General features: G+C 32.8%; 1 protein-coding gene across 2 annotated transcripts in view; it reads left to right on the top strand.

Annotated features, from left to right (window-relative positions):
• KLHL1 (kelch like family member 1) overlaps positions 1 to 19,222 on the top strand; it is a gene marked incomplete at its 5' end in the record, with an annotated part of 376,374 nt that overhangs the window by 140,896 nt on the left and 216,256 nt on the right. Inside the window, one exon of one of the 2 annotated variants that reach the window (XM_082675721.1) lies at positions 7,222 to 7,404. The exons of the other annotated variant lie outside the window; for it this stretch is intronic. Coding sequence (XP_082531847.1) covers positions 7,222 to 7,404 — 183 coding nt within the window. The remainder of the gene's footprint in view (positions 1 to 7,221; positions 7,405 to 19,222) is intronic. 2 annotated transcript variants of the gene reach the window in all.

The raw sequence follows: 19,222 nt of genomic DNA, 5'->3' as shown, positions 1-19,222 counted from the left end.
CTGTTTTTCTGTTCTTCTAGTTCCTCATTAAACATTTCTTGTACTTCCTCTATTCTATTTTCAAGATTTTGGATCACCTTTACTATCATTACTCTGAAATCTTTAAAGCAGTTTGCCTATTTCCTCTTCATTTATTTGGTCTTGTGCATTTTTTTCTTGCTCTTTTGCCTGCAAGATATTTCTCTGTCTTCTCATTTTGACTTATGTACAGTATTTTAGTTCTTTTTTTCCCTAGGCTGCAGAGTCATAGCTCTTCTTGCTTTTGTTCTCTGCCCCTGGTGGTGCGGTTTATCCAATGTTTTGTGTAGGCTTCCTGATTGGAGGAACTGGTTTCTGCATTCTGATGGGTGGATCTGAGTCATTTCCTTCTGATGAGCAGGGCCATGTCACGTTGTGTGTTTTGGGGTGTCTGTGACCTTAGTATGACTTTATGCCGTCTGTGTCTTCATGGGTGGGTTTGTGTTCCTGTCTTGTTTGTTGTTTGGTGTGAGGTGTCCAGCACTGGGGGTTGCAGGCAGTTGGGTAGAACCGGGTCTTAGATTCAGGTAGAAACTCTGTGAGAGCTCTTGGTGATTAATCTTCCCTGGGGCCAGGAATTCTCTAGTGGTCCAGCATCCTGGACTCTGTGCTCCCACTCCAGAGCCTCAGGTCCAACTTCTTGTCAAGGAACCAAGGCCCTGCAAGTTGCTCGTCCTGTCAATAAAGGAAATTAAAAAAAAAAAAAAAAAACTAATGAAACCCCAGACAAATGGTAAAAATAAAATCAAACAAACAAAAACAGAAACAGGGAAACACACACACACAAGAAACAAAAAAAAAGCAAATGAAACAAAAAGCAAGAGAACAACAGACAAACAAAAGAACCCAAGAACGAAATCAAAGAATTAAAAAGAAAATTAACAAAAACAGAAAACCCATAAAAATAAACCAAAGCAGAGTGCCAGCTGAAGAATGAAACAAAGAAACAAAACAGATTGACAAAAATGATAGAAAAAAGAAAAGAAGAAAGGAGAAAAAAGACAGAACAACATAAAAGGAAAGTAGAAATATAAATATAAATGAATAAATATATAAATATAAATATATATATATACTAAAGAAGGAAAAAAAAGACAAACAAAACCCCAGAGAAATGGTAAAGACAATATCAAACAAACAGGGACTTCCCTGGTGACGCAGTGGTTAAGTATCCTCCTACCAATTCAGGGGACACATGTTTGAGCCCTGGTCTGGGAAGATCCCACATGTCTCAGAGCAATTAAGCCCATGCGCCACAGCTACTGAGCCTGTGCTCTAGAGCCCGTGAGCCACAACTACTGAGCCCTCATGCCACAACAACTGAAGCCTGCATGCCTAGAGCATGCGCTCTGCAACAAGAGAAACCACCCTAATGAGAAGCACACCACAATGAAGAGTAGGCCCCACTCACCACAACTAGAGAGCTCGCATGCAGCAATGAAGACCCAATACAATGAAAAATAAATAAATAAAATTGATTTGAAAAGAAAAATCAAACAAAAAAGAAACAAGGAAACATGCACATACAAAAGAAACAAAAACAGAACCAAATAAAACAAAAAGCAAGAGAACAACCAGACAAACAGAAGAACCCAAAAGTGAAATCAGACAACTAGAATCAGAACTAAGAAAAACAGAAAACCTAAAAACAAACCAAAGCAGTGTGCCAACTGAAGAATAAAGCAAGGAAACAGAACAAACTGATAAAAATGACTAAAATAAAATGGGAAAAGACACAGAGCAACAGAAAAGTAAAGTAGAAATAGAAATATTAAAAAAATTAAAAATATATTAAAGGAAAAGAAGAAGAAAAAAGATAAAGGAAAATAACACAGAACAACAGAAAAGCAAAGTAAAAATATAAATTAAAAAATAAATACGTTATAAAACATGAAGATCCCAAAATACTAAATAAAAGAAAAACTACTAAAACAACAAAAACAACAAACAAAAAATGCCGGAACCAAAAACAGAATGAGACAAAACATAATCAAATTAATAGTAATAATTATGTTTCTCTGGGTTCTCAGCTGTAAGAGTTCTTGCACATGCCATGAGCCACAGCCCACCTCCACCTCGGCAAGAGGCCCTCTTCTGCCTCTGGGCTGGTCTCTGGACCTGCTGAGGGCCCTGTGGGCCCCACTCAGAGTCCAATCATGCCCAATTCCTGCCTGCGGTTGTCCCCAAAGTCCACAGCTGCCAGACCTAGACCGTTATCATTTGTAGGAACATTCATTGTCTACTCAGATATTCCATAGATGCAGAGTCTACCTAACTGATCATGGGGATTTAATCCATAGCTTGTACAGCTGATGTAAAGATTGATCTTCTTCCTTAGTCACCCCATTCCTGGGGTTCAGCTTTGGTTTTATCCCCACCTCTGTGTGTGGTCTACCCATAGGAGTCTTGTCCTGAGGCTGACTTGGAGCTCTTGGGTCTGCCCCAGTGAGGACAGGGCACAGAGGTGGTGTGACTACTTGGATCACTGGAGCCCCGGTGGTGCCAAATGCAGTGAAGCAATTTTAGATTCACAGACCTTTTGTGTTTCATGAGTTCATTGGGAGACTTCAGTATTCCAATTGTAATAGGTTTCCCACTCTATTTGTTTAGTTTCAGACCTTTAGCCTCTAATTATGCACACACACAGAAAAGACCAATTTTTGAATTTCAAAAGTTCCCTATTGTAGCCAGTTCAATTTTGTGTCATCTCTGTTATACCATTGCCATTTACCTAGGTAAGCACAAGAGGCAGCCCCATACTTTTTGTACCTGTACCCAGCAGGAGTCCCAGATAGGAGATAATCCTCCCTCATAACAGTCTTAGACTGTAAACATCCCATTATAGTGCACTCACCAAAAGAGAGCAATCCCTCATGTGATCGATCAAATAAAAGACATCAAGGATAATGATCTAAACCTCAACCAAGGAAGGAGGTTCTGGACCAAGGGGACTTATGACCCAGGTCCAGAGCAACAAAGGATGTGACAGAGCACAAAGGACTCACACAGGTACCTTGCTCAGATCTACATCAGCTTCAGAGATGGGGGGAAGAGCATTTTGCATCCCACTTCTGACACCAAAAATGTCAGCTGAAAGGACCGCAAACTATAAAAAGACAAAGAGGTAGTTTATATGGGGGTCTTAGAATTGCAATTCAAGGATCAAAGTTTCTGGAGAAAATCAGAATGGTGTCCCATCAGAAGAAAATGGGCAAGGGTTTTTAATAGGAAAAAGTGGGAAGTTAATGCAGGCTTACACAAGTTGTTCACCAAGAATTTGGATTCGAGGGAAAATCTTTCTTTACATATGATTGATTTATGGAATGCATCTCATTTGTTACTAGGGAAAGTTATGTTTTGTTAGGCTAGACAAAGTCTAGTTCTCAGCAGTTACTTATCAGCTTTAATTTACAGGGTTCAGCAGAAGCCTCACATGAGCAGCAAATGTGCAGGCTCTCAGGTCATATCTCAGTTATCCTGACATAGTTCTTTTCACAAGGTCAAGAAAAATTTTTCTTTGTTTTACTGCTTTACATATCTCAGGTTGGGGAAATCTTTAGTATCTTTAAATTCTGATGGGAAGAAGTCATATTGGACTTTTAAAACTGTCTTTATTAAAATTAGAAGCTTTATATTGTTGGGTCACAATAAGGATAAAAGTTACAATGTCAGGGCTTCCCTGGTGATGCAGTGGTTGAGAGTCCACCTGCCGATGCGGGGGACACGGGTTTGTGCCCCGGTCTGGGAAGATCCCACATGCCATGGAGCAGCTGGGCCTGTGAGTCATGGTTGCTGAGCCTGCATATCTGGAGCCTGTGCTCCACAACGGGAGAGGCCACAATGGTGAGAGGCCCGCATACCGCAAAAAAAAAAAAAAAAAAAAAAGTTACAATGTGAGACCGAAACATCTGAGAGACTCTCAGATTGGAAAGAGACTATAAAGTTTATTTAAGCTGAAGAAATAAAAGTTAGACAATAACAGAAATAATCCAATGTCAGGTTCTTTCTTAATACTTATAGGAAACATTGTAAAGATATGATCTCTATTTCCTAAAATTTTAAACATTTGTTAAAATAATAAGCCTAGATATATGATGGGTCTTAATTACACAATGAACTTTAACTTTAAAATCATACACATCCTGAAACACCTTTTTAGATCCTGAACAAAAGTTCAAGAGCAACAAACCCTACTCAGTTCTGAGATCAGGAAATGATTTATAAGGAAACATGTAAGCACTGTGACAGTGACTTTATAAGGAGAAAATAGAGACACACCAACATAACTATTACTCTGGCAGATTAACTAACTTTCAAGAGAAGTGAATTGTTTTCATATATAATATGGAGAAACAAAACATGAGAAAGTTTAGGTACAAAATCTAGGCATGAGCATGAACTCTAAAAAGAATTATTTTTGAGGCTAGTTTCCAGCTCTCTGTTCTTTTAAGACTTATTCTCAAATTATTTTCAAATTCTTCAGAAAAAGACCATGTCTATGTCATAATCAAGATTTGTTAATGTACCTAGATTATGTAAAAGAAGGTTATCTTGACAGCAATTAGCTTTTTGACTTTGAATAAATCCTGTCAAATTCTATGCCCTGTTTCATCTGATGTCTATGGTCTCACCAAGCTCTAAAACTGAAAGTGAAAGATATTCTATTTTTCACTATTTGCTCTAATATTGCACCCATCGTAACTTGAGTGACTTGAAAATAAAGTATACTAAATTTTTTTCCCAATAACATTTCCCAAGCTACAACATTCTTAATAAGGTATTTGGTTACTAATATTTTGCCTATGATTTTTATAAATATATTTAGGAGAGACAATGGCCATTAATTTTCCTTCCTTGTAACATCCTTTTTAGGTTTTGTATCAACGTTATATTTGCCTCATTAAAAGAATTGGGAGAATGATCACTTTTTCTGTTCTCTGGTGGAAGCCTTTTTATTTTCTTTTAAGTTTTTCATTGACTTTACTGTGGTGTGTAGTTTTCTTTGTTTTATCATGGGGTGTATAGTGAATCTTGAATCTGTGTCTTGATGTCTTTAACACATTTTCAAAAACTCTTGGCCATTATTTCTTCAGATGGCCTTTGCCCCATCATGTCTCTCCCCTGCTTTTTAGACTACAATTGCATGAATCTTATAATTTCTTACCATGTTTCATTTGTTTTCCAAACTATTGTTTTTTATCTTTTTATCTCAATATTTTAGTTTAAATGTTTTCTAGTTAATTTTCAAATCACTATGTTCTTCATTTGCATTCAATCTACCAGCTCAGTGCATTTACCAAAATCATTAATTCAATTTCCTTATTTATTTCCATTTTATCTTTATAGAGCCTAATATTCTGTGAAATCCTCCAGCTTGTCATATATATTAAAACATATTAATGACAATTATTTTTACATCTACTGAATAACCAACTGTGGATCCATCCATTTAAAGATATCTGAAGCACCTGGGAACATGTTTCTAATATCTGTTTTTCTCCCTATGTCTTCTTTCTCTATAGGCCTGCTATTTTTTTCTTTAATGTCAAGTATTTATACATATATATGAATGAAATAATAGAGTCTGGATGAAGTTAACTCTTTCTAAAGAGGGTTTATTTTGACTGCTGGCATTTACATTAGATCACTTTAATGCAATTAGAGATCTCATTTATTTAAATCTAGGTTTCACCCTTTTTATTATCTTGTCTATTTCCACTTTCCCTGATCTCTAAGATATAGTTCTTCAGGGAGTTCAGTTGAAAGCCCATTTTTATACCACAGTCCCCTGTCTTTGCTGGTCCTTAAATTCAAATTTTTATCTTTCAAACTCTGTTTAACTTCTCAACCTCACCTAAACTATTTTCTGCTTGTCTAGCACAGTTAGGAATAAGCAAATACCACTAGGGGAAAGGTGGCACAAAATAGGCCTTACTTGAACTTTCCTTCTTTATGTCCCCTCATTTGCCCTCAAGTTCTGGCTATATTTGAGGCCTATAATTCCAATATCCATTCCTCCCCCAAGCCCCATGGTACCACCAGAAGTTCTTCTTAGTTGCCACATTATTAGCTTCTGAGCTTCTCAGAATATGCTGCTTACAGTTGGTAGAAACCTTGAGGAGGAAAGAAAAAGCTGTGTAGAATTTTGAGCTGACTTCCATGAGTTTAGCTTATTTCTGGGATCTTGTTCTTTCAGGTCCTTAGTAGCTATAAGTATATTCCAATAGTTATTTTGATATTATATGTAATTTTTTTTGGTGTCCTTGGTGAGGGGTTTAGTCAGCAGTATGTTATTGCATTGTAATTGGAAGCAAAATTCTCCATGTTACTACTTATCTTGAAATAAGTCATTTACTTCATTATTATTGTTATGTACTTAATAAATTTTCATTTGTAAGTTGTTTTAAGGATTTATTATCAGAGCACTTGATTGGGTTTGCTGAGCCTATCATGCATCTAAGTATATTGAGAGTCTTCTTGATATGAAATATGGTATCTTAAAGTCTTCATTGTGAAACAGTCTATGATATTAATACATGTAGTAGCCAAACTTAAGTATCATGGACATTGTGAAATCCTAAAGTATTTTACATATATATACATATGTATGTATATATATATATATATATATATATGATTAAGTATATATTAATACTGAGCTAATACATTGTATATGTTTTTGTTTAATCAGTTGGATATAGAATATGAAACAACTTACTTTAAAATTTTTGTCAATCTTTTTTACAAACCATGTTTTATAATTCCTCACAATGAAAATTGCCTACTTCTGTAAGGCAACATTTACTACAACCTCACAAGAATAGTAATTTAGAATAGTATAATTAGATGGTCTACCTCAATGTCAAATTGATTAAATTAACATTTTATTAGTAATAAATTTTAGAATAGGTATGTTTGTAATTTACCATTTCTGTGATGTTTTTCAAGTTTACTAATTTACTATCTTAACAAATACAAATAACCTATCTTTTAAATCTCTTTAGGATGAGAAAAAAATTACAATTCATTTACTTCTTCTTAGAACAAATCATTTAACACCGAATGCATTTTTCTGATATATTAATAATGATGAACATAAGGACAGATGTATTGGTTTTTCCTATAAAATTCTAAAATTCTGTATGTAGTTCTGGACAGTTGGTGGCACTTTCTAAACCTCTTCTTTTTGTGTATGGTTTTCAGGCTCTCAGCAACTAGCCATTCTCTGACACCTCAAAGTGATGTGGACTCCAGTAGCTCTGAAGAATTCTATCAGGCTGTGCATCATGCTGAGCAAACCTTCAGAAAAATGGAAAGTTACTTGAAACAACAGCAACTCTGTGATGTTATCCTGATTGTTGGGAACCGAAAGATACCTGCACATAGGTATAGTAATCTGTCTTTTTTGGAAATATGCATTCATATGTTTAGAATGATTGTCTGTTATGTAGATTGCAAAATATTCTGCAACTAGAAAATTAAGAATCTACATTTCTAAGAAAGCTTGGGTATTTTTCTTTTACTCTTGTTTATTTCCTTTTGTGGAGAGTTATAATGCCATTTTAAGTCATCTTTTTAAGAAGTAAAGCAAATATAAATAATTCAAAAATAAAACTTCTAATAAGGGTTGAAAAATACTTCATTTTATTGATTCACAATCATACTAATTGGAAATCAATTTTAACTTAGGAGGATGTACCTAAAGTCTGAAATGAGATATGCTTTTCTGTCAAAATTGAAAGGAAGGCAGGTTATCTTGGGTATACATTATTTATTTCAAATAGGAAAGTCAACCTATTTCATAGTGACATCTTTATTTTACATTGATTAAAAATTCTTTAATTTGTGACATACTAATATTATTCATAAGGCCCAATATATTTAAAGGTTAATACACTTTCAAACATCCCTTATGTATTTATGATTGATAATTCTAAGATACATGAACTAGATATCTGATTATTTTGTATCATATTGATATGATATCAGTTTACTTCTGAAACTTCATTAAGCTTGATGTTGATTTTTTATTCAGCTTTTCTATTTAATTTTTGAAATTTTAGGTAAAAAAATTTTAATTTAATTTTTTGATACTTATTATTTTAAATAGTTGAACATATGGGCAAATTACCTTAGACTACCTTGTTGTATGCCATTTAATTAATTGTATAACAAATGTTTTCAATGTACCTATTTTCCCTATATTTTTTAAATTAAATTATATTATCTAGATAATATATATGGACCTAAATGTGGATTCTAGAAAATAAGGATTCCAGAAAAATAAGGCTATATTTTTATTATGATAGCAATGTTAAAATGTGGACATTAACTTTGAAGCAATACACTAGAAATGCATAGGAAAGAACATTTGACATTAACTAACTCATGTAAGTCATATGGGGTTCAATCTGTCAGCTAACTATGGCAAAAATTCTAATGATATAATATTTGCACTTATTTTTCAAGCACTTCTGTGAAATTGCATTATCATTAGCAAGAGAGCAGTTACATTGTCATTATTATGGAGACATTCAATATTGTAATATATATGGCAAATATGCAAATTATTCTGAGCTATCATCAAAATAGCATCTAGATAAAAATTCTATAGTAAGAGATGTTTTAATTTGAGAATGTAGCTAAGTTTATTTCATTTAAATTGCACATTAGTTAAATAATTATATTTTATTTAACTTATATATAATTATATATTTGTTTAAGAAGATAGAGGGACTCAACTCAAAAGTATGTTAACACATCAAATGCTCATTTATTTTTTTTTAAAGAACAAAACTTTATATAATTTGTATAATCTTATTTTATTGGCTTTATTGGTAATAACTTAGTATTTCTCATTTGAATTCCCCCATATTAATTATATTCTACATTGTTTATTACTCTTATCTAGATTGTTAATATTATTTTGTAAATAATGTATTTAATTATGCATTTATTTTGCAATAACCCATATGACTAAGACATAAATTTGTTTCTTGGTTTAGATTACTCTAAAATACCTGAGCAATGTATTATTTATATACATATTATTCTACACATTTAAATATTTTGTATATTTAGCAGATATTAAATTAAATATCATCAATTAAATATTAATTATGTTTTTCTTAATATAAGAAAAATTGTACTCTCCACTAAATTTATTTAAATAAGGATTCATATTTTCTTACCCCATGGTTTAAAACTTAAGTACTATCTTTTTAACAAGTAAATTACATACTTATGTTTCTAAGTTAAACATATTTTAACAAATATGTGAGAAAATATTTATGGGACACCTGAAAAAAGCAAGCACTGTTTTCAATAATTGGAAACATGTTGCACCTCCTTATTTATACTTTTGCAAAATGAAATAACTGTAATTAATGCAAAATTAGATCTTTGTTTTAAACAAATAATCATCTTAGTAATAGTAATGAATGGATTTTTAAGTCATGCTGTTACATTTTGATTAACACAGTTGAGTATCGTCCTTGGGCAAAATATATATGATGTTGCACTCATTAGCAGTGAAAAATATAGGACTGTTAAAATAAGTTCAAATAATGAAAAAAGAAATAATTTGCATTAAGATCTCCTGCTCTTCCAGTAAATACACTGCAAACTTATGTCATAAACTGTCATTCATAAAGATCATGTATGTATATTTATTTTCATATTAATTATCTTGCCATTTGAAACTCTCAAATCAATTCTTATTTAATTTAACAGATTATGACCATTAAAGGGCTCTCCATAAAACCTTTAGTTTATGTGATGACTATATTGTATATATATTTTTAACATGATGTAGGTCACAACTATCAATTTATTTATGAAATGCCATTTCTGTATAGGTACCTTAAGTTATTATTAGGCATATTTTTAAGTAGGTTAATTCTGAAAGGCTAACAATACTTAAGATGACACATTAATACATTTTCACCATGAAAAATAATGAAACTTTTGATTTTATCTGTGTTTCAGTTTCTCAGAGAAATTCGAAAATAAATATAGACTTCTCATAAATGGTCCAGAATAACTGATTAGCAATAAGTGAACCAAAACACTTGAATATAAAACCATGAATACTAACAGGAATTTTGATAGGTAGGCTGCCTGTAATAAAGGATGTCAGATGCTGAAAATTAGACTGGCAAGATCAATATTAATAATTTGGACAGTCAAATCTTCAATAGTAAAAAATTAAGGAGTTTTCATGGCTTACTCTCTCATAATGCACAGATATATAATGAAACATGGTTAAGCTATTGAAAGTTTTTTCTCCCTTTAGCCATTATTAAGAGTAAGTGCAGTGGATAAAAATAAATGACAAAATCTCAAATAGCTAACATCCTCTGAGTTGGAAATAATGTTACTTATAATTTTATGTGCATAGAAACAGTGTAGAAGCATATAAAACCTACAGTCAATAAAGTTTTTCTTTTTCCTGGGAGCAGGGTTGCTGGGCAGGATAAAAGAGGTGTTGGAATTATTTTTAATGTATAAACATATAAAGTCTTTGAACTTCTTATTGTGAACATTTCATGATCAAATGAATACTTAATGAAAATTAAAATGATATGTGATGGGGACAAAACAGATTTTCTCTTTAGACCAAAATACTGGGCATTTCAGGAGGCATCATATTCCGTTTTCATTTTTGTGCATGTTTGACAATGAATTTAATTATTTCAAAATACATTTATTATTTTAATGTTCTTTACTGAGCACAAGTATCAAGGAAATAGGTGAGGCTAAAAGTGGGAATTGATGTATTTAGAAACATATTTAATAGAGTACTTCTAAGTACTCTATTACATAAGTAATAAAGTTACTTCTAAGAAATTACTTTAGAAGTAACTTAGATGTTAATACTCAGGAGTAGGCAAGTAGTAGTGTTTCTCTCTACTGGTGGAAAGTTTATTTACAGATATTCTTTGATGGGAGAGGAATAATTCATTTTTCCATTATATTAAATCCAACATCCACCTAAATCTCTCAATCAGCTTCGTAGTTTATAACAGTTCTGTACAAGCTTCAGGAAAAAAAAAAAAACATGTCCCAGTGCCTGTTGGTTTCAGTAACTCCAGGCAACTCCCACAGCTCCAGGCATCACCCATGGCACTAGGCTCCAGAAGGGCTCCTATGGACACAGGATGCCAATCTGCCCCTCACCCCAGATTACAAGGGGGTTCCTTGAACCTAGGCTTCTGGCTGGGCCCAACCAAACCAACTACTAGAGACCCAGGCTTTGATCCATTCTAGTGTCAGGCCAGGCCCCATATCTCCACTTTCTCAGTTCACCCCAGTTCCAGACCTGCCCCTGTGGACCCAAAGTCTTGGTTGGTTCCCATGGATCCAGACTCTCTGCTTTCTCAGCACCAGACTTGCTTTGTCAGAACAAACCCTCAGACTGGACCCCAAGTTCCCAGTTTACAGGCTGACTCTGGTGGTCTCTGCTCCAGGCTTACCCTAGTGCTAAGCCAGCCACAAGAATAATCTAATACTGTAATGTGGTTGTGTGTTAATCACTTTAGTACAGGTTAGAGGACAAAAGTGTTAAAAATAAAAATAACTATAGTAATTTGTTAATAGATACACAGTATAGCAATAGGTAAATTGTGACATCAAAACAAAATACTGGGAGGAGTGGAAGTAAAAGGTCAAAGTTTTTGTATGCAATTGAAATTGTTATCAGCATAAAATAGACTTATTTTTATAGGATGTTTTATGTAAGTCTCATGGTAACCACAAAAGGAAAAAAGAGGGGAATCAAAGCATAACACTATAGAAAATTATCTGCTCCCAAAGAAAGATAGCAAAACTGGAAGAAAGGAACAAAGGACCTGCAAAACAGCCAGAAAACAATAAGATGACATCACAAGTCCTTACCTATCGATAACTACTCTAAATGTAATTGGAATAAATTCTTCAATCAAAAGACATAGCATTGGCTGAACAGCTTAAAAAATAAGACCCAACTATATTCTGCCTACAAGAGACTCACTTCGGCTTTAAGGACGCACATCATGTCAAAGTGGAGGGATGGAAAAAGTTATTCCAAGCAAATGGAAACAAAAAGAGAGCAGGGGTAACTATAGTTATCTCAGAAAAAGTAAACTTTAAGTCAAAAATGGTAACAAGAGACAAACATGGTCATTATATAATATAAAACAATCAATCCATCAATAGGATATAACAATCATAAAAATATTGCTGTAATCATTTCACTATATATATGTATCAAATTCACGTTATGTGTTAATAATATCTCAGTAAAACTGGGCTGGGGAGGAGAAAAGAGAATCTGAAATATTTTGCTTTGCTTTTTTCCCCATCAATTCGACATCATTTTAATATCCTCTTTATACCCACTATGAATATTCAGCAGTCATGAAGCATCTTTCCTTGCATTAATTAAAATAAATATTTATAAAGCGTATTGTAGCATTGGTCTATGCTCTATTGGTGATGCAAGAGGATTATAAAGCATGATAATTTTCCTCATGAAGCTTCCAATTTTCTTGAGGAGGAAAAAAGAACCCATAGGACAATTATGGAAATTATTATACTTGTAAGTAACTCTAACTGAAATTTATAGTTTTGATTCCAAGTGCAAGAGATAATCAAACAAGGAAACAAATAATATATGACAGAGTATTATGAAAATATTTTTAGAGAAATTGTGTTTGAGTTCAACCTAGTGAAAAAGAACAAGTATACTATTTTAGATAGTAAGAATTGTATGGGAAAGAGAGAAATAAAGAATTTTTGGCTGTGGAAATTATAAGGTACCAGCTTAGTGAAAGTGGAGCAATTTGTATTGAAAATACTAGGAAATTAAGCCATAAAAGTAGGAGAAAAGTGGTTATGATAGATAGTGGTTGAAATCCCATAGAGAAGTTTGTATTTGAAATGATGTGTATAATTAAAAGTTCATGTAGGTTCTTGGAGAGAGGAGTAACATAATCAATTCAATAGTAATAATAAAAAAAAAATAATAATAATAATACTAGTTAACACTCACTATGTTGACTATGTGCCAAGCCATGTTTGAAGTGTTTTGTGTATATTGATCCATTTTGCCCTGAAAAGGAATAAAATTGTTTTCCCCACTTTTTTCTTATAGAATACAATATGGAGAAATTAAGGCATTCACCCAAATTATACATTTAATAAGTGGTGGAAATAAATTCAAACCCAGGCAGTCTGGCTACAGAAGTAATGCATTAACAACTATGATAGACTGCTTGTCATAATTTACAAAGACAGCTCTGAAAAATGGTACAGCTTTAAAATATACAAAAGATGGGCACAGCAAAAACTAGTTAATGATCTAAGAAGCTGTTATAGTTAACCCAGGCATGAAATGAGAACTATATAAACATAGAAAAAGAGATGAACTGAGAAATATTTTGAACAGTGACATAAATCAGGATCCCTGGACATAGAGCTGGAGACCAGAGTTCAGGTATGCAGGATTTATTTAAAGAGTGTTTTCAGAAGAAGAGCAGGATAGGGCAGAGGAAGGAGCAAATCAAGGATGTGGTCTCAGCAGCAGCCTTGTTTTATCTTGAACTCCTGAGATGCTCTGGAGCAAGACTTGTTTCAGAGTTAGTCATACCCTGAGGAAAAGGGACAGTATTTTATACCTTGGTTCTATTAGTCATCATCATTGGGCCCACCCACAGGTTGAGAGTAGGGGGAGGTTGTGGAAGCTGGGGGATGAGATAAGAGGATCAGGAAGCACATGAAGTGAGCTCTTGTTGGAGCAAGTGCAATTCTACAGAGAAGGGGCAACAGGGAGCAGTTAGGTGCCAACATCACTGGTGCTGGGGGCATTGATGTGCCTCATAAAAGGGTCTGGCCACCAGAACCACAAAGTCCAATAGAAAAGGAAAGATGGATTTTTTGTCATATTTGATATAGGCAACAAAGCAGAAGACATAAGTGATGACAATATCTCCTGTGAAAATTCAGTATGTTGGTGATGCATCAATTACAATCGGGAAGTAAAAATAAAAGAGACCTCACAGGGAAGACTTTGAGTTTAGTTGAGGGTATACTGGTATGCTCCTGAGCTATCTGGTCAGCAGTTTCTATAAGCATTTGAGATAAGATGTTAGATTAAAGCCACCATAAAATTATAATTAAGACCATGCTCAAAGATGATTCTGATAGTGAGTGTTAAGGCAAAAATTTAGAGGCTGAGAAAAAAACCTGCAAGCAATGAAAGTGTCAATAAGTAAGACTGTGAGAGTCAAAGAATCCGAGGAGAGCCTGGCTATAAGAAAGTCTGCACTGCCTTAGCTAAAATGGGATTTAAAAAAGGTGTGGGGGGCTTCCCTGGTGGTGCAGTGGTTGAGGGTCCGCCTGCCAATGCAGAGGACATGGGTTCGTGCTGGTCCGGGAGGATCCCACGTGCCACGGAGCAGCTGGGCCCGTGAGCCATGGCAGCTGAGCCTGCGTGTCCGGAGCCTGTGCTCCACAACGGGAGAGGCACAGCGGTGAGAAGCCCGCGCACCGCTAAAAAAAAAAAAAAAAAAAAAAAAAAAAGAAGGTGTGGGAAGCCCACAGGGTCAAACTCCACAACAAACTGGAGTAGGACTTAGAAAGTTTAATAACTTTGAAAGGAAATAAATTTGTAGTGACCTTAATAAGAGATTTTTCCAGAGAGGTTGCAAGCATTCACTTATTTATGCAGTTTTCACTCCTGCTTCTCTTGCATTAATAGAAGTTATATATAGGTACCTATAAAGATATTACTTTCTGTTATGCATTGCATCCCTCTTTTAACATCTAATTCAAATGTTGTGTCACTAAATCTAAAAGCAGTATAAACTCTTCTGTACTTCTCTTATTGAGTTAGCAGTATTTTGTATTTTATAGCCGATGGAGAAGATTTCATGTAATTATTTAAGATTGAATCTATAGGTCTCATAATACTTTCCTCTACATGGATGTAACCTGGTTCTAAATAAAGCCCTTATATGATTAAAATTAAACTGGTTAACTTTATGTCAATATATTATTTCTTACGTTCTAGAAAAGATACGTGTGTGTGTATATATATATATATATATATATATATCTGGTTTATGATAGTTTACTTTCATATCATACAATGTTATATTCAGTTCTTTTGATAAAACTGATTTGACACTGATTTATCTAGTCAGTATGTAACAAATATTTAAAGATACCTGTATCAATTATTTTGTCAAACTTTGAGAATATAAAGAGTTAACATGTTTAGGTACTAATTGTCCATCTAAATGTGTAGCAAACAAGTAATTTTAAATATTTCTAACATGTTACCACCCTGGGCATTAATAGTTAAAATCATGAATCCCATTCTTAAATTCATGAAGTATATACTGAGGGGTTTTTTTTTCCAGTTAAAAAAGGATGTCTCTCTTTGCTGAAGTTAGCATTGAGCATGCTCTCTACTTATGTAGAAATAAAATATATAGCAGATAAAATTGCAGAATAAAATATAAAAATATTGACTTGAAAATTATGAAAACCATGCCTTGTATTGACCTTTCCTCCTCTTCTTTGCCTTACATTTTTCTTAGAAAGAAAAGTGCATCCAAAGTTTACTATTAAGTTGTTTAGCTTACAGATGTAAGCATCACATTATTTCTTTTAATGTGTCTCTGTTATTTGAACATTTCCTTAAATTCTGGAACAGAAGATGGTTTAAGCTCATCTTATACTTCCTCAGTTACAGATCTGTGGTTTGTTCTTTTTCCAAGGAACCTTAAATATACATACACATGTACATACATATGCATATGCACAAAAAACACAAGTATTTCTATTTTAAAAAATATTATGAATCATAAACATACTGATACTTCTAATTTGAATCCACTTTAAATAGAAAGAAGTTTCAGGATTAATTCAAACAACTGTTTAAAACACACCTCTTAACTACAGTTCAGTTCTGGGTTTTTTTTTTTTTATAATTCTCTATGTATTTAGAATAAGAACATATTGTCAAGTATTTCACTCATTCATTTTAAAGCATATTTCCACCTAGGATTTTAAAGTATATAAAAATCTTCATTGTCATTGAAACAATAATAAATCATAGAAAATTGAAATACTTACACTTTTTTAAAGCTATCAAATAGCTGTGGCATAAAAAATAAAAATAACTAAAAACTAGAGTAATGCTCCCTTCTTAGCTTCTACTTTTTTGGGGGGCGGGGGTGGGCACAATGTCCATTTCACAACTGAAATTTACAACACATGGGAGATAGGCAGGAGAGTGTAATCCATGGTCAAGAGAAAAATCAGTCAATGAAAATCAACCTGGAAACAAGGCCATTAAAGCAACTATGAAAAATAATTTAAAATTTCTATAGAAAAAGATGAATATAATAAATAAAGCAAGGGAAAATTAAGAGAGATTTGGAAAAATTAAACTCACTAGAAATCATCTGCAATAAAACACAGAGTAAAAGAAAAATTGAGTATAAATTGAACTCACTCTACAACCTGTAAGGCGCTCTCAATTATTGAAATACATATGTATTTAGTGTCCAAGAAAGAGTTAGAGAGTGAGTTGGATGAAAAAATGAGGAATTATTGGCAGATAATTTTCTAATTTGATGAAAAAATCCATCCACCTCTCCAGGAAGCTCAGAAAATGGTAAGAAGAGTAAATACTAAGTAACCACATTTATGTAACTTAAGGCGTAATAGTCTAACTGCTAAAATTCTAAAATAAAGAGAAAAAAATAAAATAATTAGAGATAAAGGACATAGTAAATCAGGGAAACAATTATAAGAATGAAAACTGATTTCTATTAGAAACAATGGAGTCTTGACCATAATAGAATATTAGTTTTCTAGTTCCAAAAGAAAAAAGTTATCTCAATCTAAAATTCTCTATCAAGTGAAACTAACTTTATATTATCAATGTAGCTAAATAAAGACATTTTCAGGTAAATGAAAGCTGGGAGAGTTTATTGCCATCAGACCTGCACTACAAAAAATACTAAAGAAGTTTCTTCCTCTTGAAGGGTATTGATACTAGATTGATGCCTGCTTCTATAGAAATAAATAAAGAGCCTCATAAATGGTGAAGAAAGGGGTATATATAAAATAATTTTTTTACTTTCACATGTATATTCTTCTTTAAAAAGATTCTTGACTGAGCAAGAAGGAGTAAAAGAAATTATGCTGCTGTAAGGTTCTTACAGTGTTCACAAAGTAGGATAATTTTACTTGATGGTAGACTGTTACTAGTTAAAAAGTAATGTTGTAATCTCTAGACAGAATTAGCAAGCTTCAGTGCAGGGGCCACATCTGGCATGCAGGTAGGTTTTGTAGGGACCATGAGCTAAAATTCCTTTTCACATTTTCCATTGACTGAATTTTCTTAAAAGGAAAACGTGATAGAGAAGATATGTATGACTTTTAATACCTAGAATACTTAATATCTGGCTCTTTAAAGAAAAAATTCTGGTGCCTACTTAAGAGCAACCACCTTAAAAAATGCAAACATACATGTAAGAAAAAGAGGTAGTTAAAATATAAATGAATGAGATGAAATAAAAACAATAAAGCCAAAAGAATAAATGGAGCAGATAAAAAATATATAAATGAGTAGAATGATAGAATTAAACCTAAACATAATTTTATTAATAATAAACATTTAAAAATTTCAGAACATGGATCAAATGGGCTAATTCTTGAGAAATGTGAAATGTAAAAATTGATGAAGAATAAGAGTATATAAACAAGCCTTTTGGCTTATTCAAAAATTGAAATTGGATTGATATGTCACCTTTTCCCAAAATAGCCCAACTAAGATTTTCTTCAAGTAAGCTCTAGAACATCTTTAAGGAAAAATTATTTACTTTCTTCTGTAAGTTGTTATACAAAGTTATAAAGAGTTTAAGCTGCCAGCTCATTTTATGAGACTAGTATAATCTTGATTAAAGAGGCAACTAAGAAAATACAAGAAAAGAAAATAACAGGTTCATTTCTCTTATGATTTAAATAGAAAAATCCTAAAAATAATTTTGATTCAGAAGAAAGGAATTTTATGAATTTTAGCATCCACATGTTTTAATCTGTTTAGCAAAGTTAAAAATTAAAGGAGTCTTCCTGACTTGGTAAAGCTTATACACTAATACTTTCAGCAAGCATACTGCTGAAAGGAGACCCTAGATATGACTCGTTTAGGGTAGAGAATAACACAAATTTTCTCCCCTGGCACAGCTGCCATTTAACATAACACTGAGGTCCTGGATGAAGTTTAAAGAAAAGCAAAAGAAAAGGAGTTATAGAGAATTAACAGGAATTGGTCAAAATGAGATTGTTTGCAGATGATATAATAATCTACCTAGAGGACAAAGCAGTTGAATCAAAAGGACTAATAAGATAATTCAGTACATGTGCTAGATAAAAGATGGATACATGAAAGTTCCAGCTAATGAATTCTAAACCAACAAAAATCAACAAGTAAGAATTTTTTAAAAAGTTACTGTACATAATACCAACAAAATTCTAAAGTAAATAAGAATCAAAAAAGAATAAACAAGACAATTTTAGAACAAAAAGTTAAAATTTGAATAAAAAGCAGACAAGATATTCTGAATATGTGGAGAGATATTGTATATTTTTGTATTGGATGACTTTATATAATAAATATACCAACTATCCTCAATTAAATCAGAAATTCAGTGTATTTTTAATTAAAATTCCACTTAATTTATTTGAAGAGCTTACTTTAAATTTTATATGAAGAATAAAACTCCACTAATAATTAAATGAAAAAAAAATAAAAAGGGAGGATTTGTTTAATTGGTTATAGACTATTTAGAATCATAGTATTACAAAAGTATTTTATTGGCACAAGAATAGGCAAATAAGCAAAAAAAGAAAAAAGTCAGCGACAGATCACTGTACATTCAGGACTCAAATTTGCAATATAGTTGGCTCTATTAATTCACTGGGACAAATCAAATTCTTTAGTAGTTTCATGAAATATGGATGAGTATGTAGAGAGAAATAAAATTGGAATCCTATCCAAAAGGATGAAAGATCTAGATGTGAAAGAAAAAAATGTATTAAAAATTATAGAAGAAAATGTAAGACAATGCTCTGTGACCAAAAGTTGGAGCAGAACTTCCTAAATCAGATTTTAAAAGTGCAATTCATAAGGCGATAAACAGATAGATGG

The sequence above is a fragment of the Grampus griseus genome (assembly GCF_964374135.1).
Source record: "Grampus griseus genome assembly, chromosome: 18".
Lineage (NCBI taxonomy): Eukaryota > Metazoa > Chordata > Mammalia > Artiodactyla > Delphinidae > Grampus > Grampus griseus.
Note: the sequence above shows the minus strand (reverse complement) of the source record. Positions and strands in the feature narration are given on the sequence as shown.